This window comes from Tachypleus tridentatus, chromosome 9, assembly GCF_004210375.1.
Source record: "Tachypleus tridentatus isolate NWPU-2018 chromosome 9, ASM421037v1, whole genome shotgun sequence".
Taxonomy (NCBI): domain Eukaryota; kingdom Metazoa; phylum Arthropoda; class Merostomata; order Xiphosura; family Limulidae; genus Tachypleus; species Tachypleus tridentatus.
In genome coordinates, this window is record NC_134833.1 from 119,671,732 (window position 1) to 119,683,173 (window position 11,442).

Below are 11,442 nucleotides of genomic sequence, written 5' to 3' on the forward strand. Positions count from 1 at the left end.
CCAAGTGGTGGATGCCAGAGTGAAGCAGACAATGTCAGATGAGAAGGAGAAAATGATTCAACACTTGAGGCATAATTAGAATGTTTACATGCAAAGCATTACATCCACAGACCAATGGCCCAAAGTTTCTTGGTGTTTGACTCGTAAAACTCAGCCCTGCAGGAATGTATTCATAAAAAGATGTAGATCAGGATTTGGGGGAGGAAATGGCATTCCCAATGAAGAATATTCCTTGTCCAACAACCAGAGATGATCATCTTGCAGGATAAGAGGAAAAGTAACTGGGATAGAAAGTGGATCCATTGAGCAAGGTTTCATTGATCATGAAGAGCTCACTGAAGGAATCTCACATGAGCATGACCATGAGAGCCCAATGATATCAATGAAAACCACATCACAAAAGTGATAGAACCTTGTGAGCAGTAAGTAATGAAACTGAAAGGGTGATGAGAATTAACAATTCCAAATAAAATAAAAGGTTGGGTCTGAGTGATAAGAGTGTTGTAAAAGACCTCCAAATGGAGGAGATATTGAGAAAGTCCAGTTTGTTTAATCAGCCCACCCAAGTGGCTAAAAGAAGCTGCTGAGTATAGTTGGTCAACTCCAGTTCAGAATGAGTCAGAAGAAGCCAGCCATTTGTGTAAAAGTGAAAACTCAACCCCAGAGCATGAAGACATCAAGCAAATACTTGGACTACCCAACAGAAAACACAAGGAGTTGAAACAAGCCTCAATGGTAGGATTTGCAATTGATAAACTGCCCTGAGATGACCAAACTGGGAATAAAGATAAGACCAAGATGATAGGTATACAGGGATAAACATTGGTGACATCCATTTGATTCCTCCATAAACCTGAAAAGGAAAACCCTTTCTCAGGGTGAGAAAAGATTGCATGGTAAACCAGAGCAGGTAAATGAAGCAGTTGAGGCAAGATAAATCTATGATGAGCTTCCAGTCCACAGTTTTCTTGGAAACAACAAAATGTCAGGAATAAATATCAGCTAAGGGATGGTGAACAGGTTCAATGACTTGCTGAGATAACATGGGATCCCAAGGAGGAAGGAAGAAAATGGGGATCACAAGTCCTACTGATAAAACCAGAAGAACCCATTGATCTCCAAAGAAATGCTAGTGATGAAGACATTATGCAAGCCAAACTCCCACTGGACCAGAATCCATTGGGTAGTCACCAGTACTGCTGAGGTGTAAGGTGCATCACTGAAAAAAGAAAACAGGCACCATGAGAAGAAGAGACAGGTAAGAGATAGGAAGGAGAAGAATGGAAAATGGTAATAGGTGACATATGGGGCTCTGACTGAGACAAACATGTAACAATAATGGAAAAAGTAGGTAGTTGTTAAACCAATGCCACCTGTGATTCTAGTGTTTCTGGAATCATATCAAAAACATATTTCTGAAGAAATGGGGCCATATGAAATTACCAAAGATAAGTTGACTGCAAACTCACTCAAGCCAAAATTACAACAAAGAAACCACTGATGCAAAGCCAGGGCCAAAGATGAAAAATAAGTTAGTACGTAGGAAAGAAAGGTACGGGTATCCCCAGAAAACCCCTTAGATTTCTATAAAGAGCCTCAGAGGAGAGGTGTACAGATGAAAGATTTCAGAAAAAAAGTTGTAATAATAAGACACAGGTGAGAATACTGGGCAAGGGTGAGACTGACAGGTGATACAGGAGCCACTTCCACAATTGTTGACTGTCCCTTTTTGGTGTTTCCTCCTCCTCCTGATATTTAGGCTCATGCTGATCAATTTGCCTCACAATTAAGTAATGGAATTAGCATGTCAACAATGGTATAAAAGTGCAAAATGACTGAAGCCAGTAAGGGACAAGGCACACTAATACTATTGCATAATTGTGAGGTAAATTGATCAGCATGAACCTGAATATCAGGGAAGAGAGGAAAATCCAAAAATGGGTGAAAATATTGGTCATGTAGTATGGAAGGATGACTCATAAGAGATAGGAGAAAGGGATAAAATGTCATATACCCAAGAAATAAAATCCAAAAATATTATGTTAGGTCTAAATGATTCCTCAAGTGCAGGATGGGAAGATATAGCAAACTCAGAATGTAGAAACAGACCATCCAAGTCCTCATTAGTTTGGACATATTCCACCTGTTTGGGTGAAACTAGGGCTAAATCTGGGGATAAAGACTAGACCACATAACATTCAATTTCTCACTAAATAAATGCAGATAAACCCACAATCATGTTCATCCATACCTAAGGCCTGAGAAAGAATTCAAGTTGCTGGTGTGGCCACCAAAGTGATAACAAACTTTGGAATTCATAGTAATGAAGAGCCTATCATATTTGAGCATTAACCAAGAAAAATGTAACTGAAACTAGCTAATAAAAATATAAAGAGAAGAAACTGTCTGGATAAAAACTAAATAAAGAAAACTGCTTTGTGAGGAGATTTAAACCAAACATGAATTGTTAAACAAACAAGAAGCATGTGCTGCCAAACAACAAGTGATAGTTTGGTAGAGAAGTACATTTCATGATTCATATCTTTTGGAGTTCAATTTTAGATAAGTGAAGTTTGGTAGAGAAGTATATTTCATGATTCATATCTTTTGGAGTTCAATTTTAGATAAGTGAAGTTTGGTAGAGAAGTATATTTCATGATTCATATCTTTTGGAGTTAAATTTTAGATAAGTGAAGTTTGGTAGAGAAGTACATTTCATGATTCATATCTTTTGGAGTTAAATTTTAGACAAGTGATAGTTTGGTAGAGAAGTATATTTCATGATTCATATCTTTTGGAGTTAAATTTTAGATAAGTGAAGTTTGGTAGAGAAGTACATTTCATGATTCATATCTTTTGGAGTTAAATTTTAGATAAGTGAAGTTTGGTAGAGAAGTATATTTCATGATTCATATCTTTTGGAGTTCAATTTTAGATAAGTGAAGTTTGGTAGAGAAGTACATTTCATGATTCATATCTTTTGGAGTTCAATTTTAGATAAGTGAAGTTTGGTAGAGAAGTACATTTCATGATTCATATCTTTTGGAGTTCAATTTTAGATAAGTGAAGTTTGGTAGAGAAGTACATTTCATGATTCATATCTTTTGGAGTTAAATTTTAGATAAGTGAAGTTTGGTAGAGAAGTACATTTCATGATTCATATCTTTTGGAGTTAAATTTTAGATAAGTGAAGTTTGGTAGAGAAGTACATTTCATGATTCATATCTTTTGGAGTTAAATTTTAGATAAGTGAAGTTTGGTAGAGAAGTACATTTCATGATTCATATCTTTTGGAGTTAAATTTTAGATAAGTGAAGTTTGGTAGAGAAGTACATTTCATGATTCATATCTTTTGGAGTTAAATTTTAGATAAGTGAAGTTTGAGTTATAAAAATTTGGCACTTACTATTAACTATTTGAAAATATAAAATTCTTTATACACACAGAACCAGAACAATGACATTCAAAATGCTATTTACTAAATTAACTCTAAAAAAGTGAAATAACAGATTATGTCATTTTTATAATAATTGAGTATCATGCAGATTGATTGGAATTAAGCACAAAGCTACAAAATGGGCTCTCCTTGCTCTGTCTACCATTGGTAATGAAACCTGGGTTTCTAATGATGCGAGTCAGCAAACATACCACTGTGCCACTTGGGCAGCATTAAGCAGAAGGTTTCAATTTCATCCATTCTAGTGCAATATCAAGACCTATCTCTCCTTTTAGAAACAGTTTTTGTCAGAAATATTGAAAAGCACACACACATACACTTTTAAATAATACATCATTTTTTCCAACTTGTAGACTATGTTGTCAAACTAGAATTCAGTCAGTGTAATGCATGCTAAAATGTACAGATGCTTAATGAAGGGAAACAGCTAGTATCCAATCAAAATTATTTTTTCAGTATTAGAGCTTCAAGAAATATACCTATTGAAGACAAGCCCAGTCTTAAAATAATAAATTTAGTTATGGATATATGAATTTTTTCTGGTTTTATTTTGTAAAGTATGGAGTTTGTTCTGTTAAAACTGGGCTCATGTCCAATAGGATGTCTACCTATTGATACAACCATAAAATTATATGTTGGGAAAATAATTTGTACTGAATACTGGCTATTTATCTTCATTACACTTAATCAAGCTGATAAATTATTTCACAAAATGCACAGTCTTATCAGTCTTATTTACACATTTGAGTATTGTAACTTTGAAAATGTTAAAAACATGCTACTAGCAACATCACTAATTTCAATAATAACCAATTAAGCTTCAAATACAACTACCTATTTAATTCATTTACCTAAATGGCAACCTGATCAATGAAGAAAATTTATCAGTTTCTACTAATTAGTCATTTCAATACTGTATCTAATTTTGAATATGTTATTCTATATCACACAATTCTATCTGACAAATCTTCAAGTCTTCCACAAATGAGGATATTATAAATTATTTGTATCCTTCACAACCAAAATTTTATTACAAACTTAAAACACCTCAGAACACCTTGTTTAAGATTTTCTGTTTCTTTATATAATCAGTAGGTATCTACTAGTGACTAACACCCATTTTCCATTAATTAATATGTTTATTTGGTAGAATTACATTCTATTAAGCATTGAAACCATGTCCTGAGAGTTAAAAGTAGTTACTTAAATTCCTGAGTTCAATTTGTTCAGTTGGTTACTCTTAACAGGTAAAAAAACAATAAATATTAAAACAGCATACCTGAGTTGCAGATGTATCAAGTTCAATGTTTTCTAAAGCAACTACTGTCATGACACAAGTCTTTCCTGTTCCAGATTTTGCTTGTATTATTAAATCTAAAGAGTTAAATAGAAATATTTATTAAAGACTGATAACATAACTACATTAAAACAGCTATCAATTTTAATGAATAATGTAATGACATAACAGCACATACCACTAAATGTAGTGACAGCAAGCTCAACATGTATTTTTCATTTTCATAATGATACATTTACTTATTCAAACTTCCAAAAATTGCAGTGAATGCCCAGTAAAGTGCTAGTATCATCCAAAATATTGTACAAATTATTAAAAAAAAGAAAAAGAACAAGTCATTATTATATTGCTCAAAATTGAAAAATTTTGAATATCGGTGAAAAGAAAATTTAATGTGTTTCATATAAACTAAGAATTGAAAGACTAATCAGAGGAATCGATATCCAAATAAAACATCATGATGGGAGTTATGGAATGAACAGCTTAGAGTTATTGTTTATTGTACACTAAATCATTTGTCTATTTCATTATCTAACACAAAATTTTAGACCATAACTAACTGACCTCATGCAGCATTTCCCAAACTTTTGTTATCCACATCCCCTTTAATAGATGTAGTTTTTTGTGCACACTATCTTTTTCAAAGCGAGTGAAAAATGAATTAAGTGATGAAATACAATACAACAATACACACTAAAGTGCTACACCTAACTTTACATGATTGCACTATTGACTATTCCTCTTTCAGAAAACATTTGCACCCTATGATTTGGGAATGCTACTCTCATGAATTGTTTGAAATTCAAGAATTCTGATAAATATGTGCAAAAATGTGTAACATACGGTATCAGATACATTTTGATAAAACAACTACATATTTTGATATTTATTAGATCCTTCAATAAGAACAAAAATATTTCATTAGAGAAACAGAAGAAAAGATTTTTCAGTACAATGACAACATTTTTAACTACTTTAGCTGCTTAGTTTTGGTTACAAGATTACTGTTATCAGGACTGTCAACATAGGTACTATTTAACCCATTTAAACTAACCATTGGAGTTGAAATAGGCTAAACTATATTTGTAGTGATAGTCCTGCTGATAGTAACTTATGCAAGTTAGTCAGTTTGAATCACTAATAATAAAACTTTTTTTTCCATTTTGGCTAAAATCATTATTTCCACTTCTTTACATAAAATTCAAGATTTATTTAAAATTAGACTTTACACAAAATGTGTGTTACCTTTCCTTCCTCTAGTGGAAATGCTTTGTTTACCCCTAAACACCTCAATAGGTTTAGTGAATAGACAACCATATGAAAGTTAGTCTTAATATCAAAAAGTATAAGACAAGGAATACAGAAATTTGGAAAGGGTTTCATGATTACAAGAAACCCATCTGAAGTAAAAATGTATCTCAGGATGGCTGGTATGGGTATTAACAATTTTACTAATGATGCAGAGAACAACATTTTGACTTTCTTAGGTCAATTTCAGGTCAAAACATTGTTCTCTGCATTATTAGTAAAAGTGTTAATACCCATACCAGCCATCCTAAGATACATTGGAAAGAACTTGTTTCTTACGTGAGAGTAGTGGTAGTGTTACGGAAAAACATAGAAGTAGAATTTAGATGTTGATAAAATCCTAAAGTCTTCTGTTGAGTGCTCAGCAGTTTTGTTTTGTTAAAAATACCACACGTGTGCAAATGAATTTATGTGCAGAGATCGCACAGATGTTTAAAATGATACACCGTGGCAGGGAAATAGTAGGAAAAAACCTACTGTTTAATGTCATAAATATTAAATATTTCCATTATATTAGCAGAGCTATTGATTTTATCAAATAATATATACATATAAAGGATAAATAGGTTTCACTTCAGATGAAGTTCAGATATATTCTCTCTCTTTCTTCTATGGGTTTGTATCCAATAACCTTGAAATGAAAAAGTCAACTTTATTGCCCTTGGCTGCTGGTTTTCTATGTTTAAGGATCCATGTTGCTCAATGCATTTTTTGTAGATAAGATGTTTCCACTCCATTCTGGATAATTTAAAATTTTAATGTGACGTGCAATTGAATATTACCTGTCATGTTTGCAGCAAATGTCAAATAAAAAAAAAAATGTTCACTCATATTGGCTTAAAAAAATCTACATTTGGTTCTTGCTTCCAGATGTACTTGTAGAAACTTAGAATTTGAGAAAATGAATATTTAAAATTTTAATGTGATGTGCAACTGAATATTACCTGTCATGTTTGCAGCAAATGTCAAATAAAAAAAATCGTTCACTCATATTGACAAAAAGAAAATCTATGTTTGGTTCTTGCTTCCAGATGTATTTATAGAAACTTGGAATTTGAGAAAACGAATATTATTGAGGCCTTGCACAAGATTTTGACAGGACTTCATTTGGAGTACTATATGCATTTTTCATTCTTAATTTACAGGAACGATATCAACATGTTAGAAAAAGTCAGAATGATTCTTGTTTTAAGGCAATTAAATCACAATGAGAGACTCACTGGGGTTTTAGATGTATTTTATCTAGACATTTAAGGACTTCATTCAAGTATTAATATTACCAGCCTAAATGGCACCTTAAGCACATGGGCTCAATGAAAAGGTCAGATGCAGACATATACTTGGACAAACAAATTTTCATGGTAAATACTTGAATGATATGGATACTTTTAAGTTTTTTAAAGTTCAGTTTCATTTAATTGATAAGATAGTCTAATGGACCAAAATGACTCTTATTATACTTTAATGTTATATTTTAGATAAAGAATAGTTTCATAGGGATTTTGTTTTTCATACCACGTTTTTCCCTGTAACAAATACATGTTTACTTTCCTTGTTCTCTGCTTGTGATAGTATGTATATTTTAATATTAAGTAACATAGCTCATGAAACCATCCTTGTGTTGTGCTGAAGATTTTACTGACCTGGTTCAGTTCAGCAAGTCATTCTATTGTTACTCTTTATAAAATCAACATTTTATGAGTTCCAGCATTACAAAACTACCATTAACTTCTAGTATCATCATGTTTTAAGGGTCTAATTTCAAATAGACATCTTACTAGTATATAACCTACTAAGGGACTGTATGATCTGGCTGTCCTGGGATCTTCCACTTGCTTAAGGCTAATATACCATTGATTTCGATCCCATTTTGTATATTTAACGCAACTGGGATACTCATATTCACATATTTCTTACAATTCCTTTTAAGTATCATTGTTAATTTAACACTTAAAATGACTGTCATGAAACATTGACACCGACATGTAAAAATATGTGTGCAGCTTACAAGTATTTTTATAAAACATAGAGTGAAGCAGACAACAGTAAAACTACTTAACAACGTTTATCCATCACACATTTGCTTAAAGATTATGCCCTATGAATAAACTATGGTAAAATATAGCACTTACCCAAGCCACATCTTCCAAGTGGAATAGCGTGCAACTGTATCGGCGATGGCCGAACAAATCCAGCTTCTTTCAAGCCACTCAAAACACGTTCAGACAACATCAGCCCCGAGAAATCAATTTGTTCCTGGAGCTTTATGTCATCTGATCGCCATTTACGTTCTATAACGTGAGCTGTAAAGTCACTCATTGAAACTGAACTTAACAAATATAATTATAAAAAAAAAAATCAATCACCAAAAAACTACAATTCGAAACTCTCCCTCCATTATTATCCTGTTTACTGAAACTTAAGTTAAGCGGAGTATTATTCATGTGTTTTATTATCACACTATGCTGCCATCTAGCCATTTATAAAATTTTTATTATTAAGATTGAATATTGGTTTAAATGTAAATGATAAGATTGTGAAGAATGACAAGTACAATAATAACATGAAAAATGCCTATATATTAGGTTGAGGAATAATTCGTGAGCGTTTTTAAATAATTTCATTCAAGCATTACATGCAAGACTATACAATACTTCAATGCATGAACACATTACACCCAAAACATTTATTATGATACTTTATTTCATGTAATACCTAGGTATATTGTATGCATTATTTTAAACAAAATTGCAAGAAATTAAATGCGAAAAGCAGATGGTGTCGAAAATGCTCGATTTTGTCCACTTGACATTCCATTTAATGAGCTGAAAATGAAAGCAAAAAATTAAAGACATATGAAAATCAAACACACCATCTATTAGAGCAAAAAATTATCTACCAACTGACATGAAATATTTTGCGAAAGCGTTTCATTTATGAATATATTTTTTTAACTTGAAAAAAAGCTCACGAATTATTCCTCAACTCAATACAATTATAAATATAAAATTGACATAACTATGTGATAGAATACTAAAACAGTTGTTTGTTTGTTTTTTGAATTTCGCACAAAGCTACTCGAGGGCTATCTGTGCTAGCCGTCCCTAATTTAGGAGTGTAAGACTAGAGGGAAGGCAGCTAGTCATCACCACCCACCGCCAACTCTTGGGCTACTCTTTTACCAACGAATAGTGGGATTGACCGTCACATTATAACGCCCCCCACGGCTGAAAGGGCGAGCATGTTTAGCGCGACTGGGATGCAAACCCGCGACCATCGGATTACGAGTCGCACGCCTAACGCGCTCGGCCATGCCGGGCGCTAAAACAGTTGAAGACACACAAAAATAAATTCACCAGTGTCTCAGCGGCAAGTGTATGGACTGACAGCACAAAAATACAAGGGTGGATTCTACATGGTAGACAAAGTGCAGATAGTTCATTCTGTAGCTTTGTATTAAAAATAAACAAGCACGAAAACAAATAGTGGATTCCGCAATTTTTTATTTTTGTTTAACCAAATGATTGTATGTATATTTGAATTTCGCGCAATGCTACTCGAGGGATATCTGCGCTAGTTGTCCTTAATTTAGTAGTGTAAGACTAAAGGGAACTCAGCTAGTCATCACCACCCACCGCGAACTCTTGGGCTACGCTTTTACAAACGATTGACCGTCACATTATAACGCCGCATTGGCTGAAAGGACGAGCATGTTTGGTGTGACGGCGATTCGGACCCGTGACCCTCAGATTACGAGTCGAGTTCCTTAACCACCTGGCCATGTCGGGCATGAAAGTACGGAACAATGTAAAAGAGAGTTAAGTGTCAAAAATTACCTATAGATGGAAGCACTTTCCTAAATCCAATCTAAAAGTGTGTTTGTGTGTGTGTGTGTGTGCGTGTGTGTGTGTGCGTGTGTGTGATTTTCTTGTGGAAAAGCCACATCGGGCTATCTGCTGAGTACACCGAGGGGAATGGAAACCGTGATTTTAGTGTTTTAAATCCGAAGACTTACCGCTGTTCTAGTGGAGAACAATCTTAAAGCAACGGTGAGCTAGATGTTATGCGTCACAATGATGTATAGCAAAAAACACGTCGTAGTTTGTTCTTACAGTTGTACAGTTATGTATAACTTTTAACCTTAATTTCCACAGAAAAAATTAATATACAGGATTCGATTTTATTACTAATAAGTACCTCTATCGCCTATTTCCAAATTGAAATTGTTTTAGGCAGGATTAGAGAAAATTAATCTATGACACTTTTTTCCTTTTTTATAAGCTATAGTTTTGCGCCCCAGCAGTACTGAGCGAGGGGCATGTGTATACAGGATTCGATGTTATTACCAATAAGTATTTTTACTAGCCTAGCTGCAAATTGAAATTCTTTCGGGCAGGATAAAACTGAATTTATCTGTGAGTCCTTGGGCGTGGTTAAATACATCAACCGAAAAGGTTTGACCTGCTGAGTCCAAAACTGACCTCAAATCAGTCAAAAGATAACGGAGCTATGAGCGAAAAGTTTGTACTTGAAAAAAAACAACAACAGAAAAAACACACAATAATCAAACTCTTACCCGTTCTATGAGCCGCTATACTCTGACTAAAAGCAAACAAACGCCGCCACCACCACCAACAAAATTAGTAACGCTTTATCATCAAATAAATCATTACTGTATGAACGTTTATAGGAGAAGGAGGTCAACGTTGAACCTGAACCTCCAAAACATGGACCGATCCAGATGATGAAAAAGAGAACCGTTGTTTGTAATTAAAGACAAAATTAACAGTAGTATGCAATAAAAAAACTGAAACAATTACTAACCATATATGTATATATGTGCACTGTTGGAAATTATTATGAAAACAAGTGATACACATACAGAAGTCACAAACAATGAGTAAATGCAACTAGATGGTTAATGTATTATTAGTACAATAGTTATTGGAAAAAATACAAAATGAAAACAAGTAAAGTTTAGGATGGAATGAATAGTATTATGTATTTGCATTAAACAGAGAAACACATTTTATTTGTATGCTACTATAAGTAGCTTAAGTTATTTATTGCAGATTGAACTGCCTCTAGGTGACTCAGCGGTAAGTCTTTGGGCTTATAATGCTAAAAATCGGGTTTGGGTATTCGAGATGAGCAAATCACATACTACGCATCATATAACATTGCGCTTAACAATAAATTTTCTCAGTTTTCATATAAGCCCCAACAACATTGATAATACTATTAGAGCTCTGTACAGACTAAGTCGTGACTGTAAGTGTTCCATCTGCTTTCTTCTACCAGGTATGGTTTCACCACATTTCCTGGATGTTTAGGGTCATTGTATTTCTGAAAGATAACTCTCTGATTAACAAGTGTTTTT

General features: G+C 33.6%; 1 protein-coding gene across 1 annotated transcript in view; it reads right to left on the reverse strand.

The window, feature by feature from the left end:
- Positions 1 to 8,521, reverse strand: part of LOC143226196 (uncharacterized) — a 38,448-nt gene extending 29,927 nt beyond the window's left edge. Inside the window, exons 1-2 of the mRNA XM_076456845.1 lie at positions 8,195 to 8,521; positions 4,737 to 4,831 (exon numbers count right to left, since the gene is read on the reverse strand). Coding sequence (XP_076312960.1) covers positions 4,737 to 4,831; positions 8,195 to 8,381 — 282 coding nt within the window. The 5' untranslated portion in view covers positions 8,382 to 8,521. The remainder of the gene's footprint in view (positions 1 to 4,736; positions 4,832 to 8,194) is intronic.
- Between the last annotated feature and the right edge of the window lie 2,921 nt (positions 8,522 to 11,442).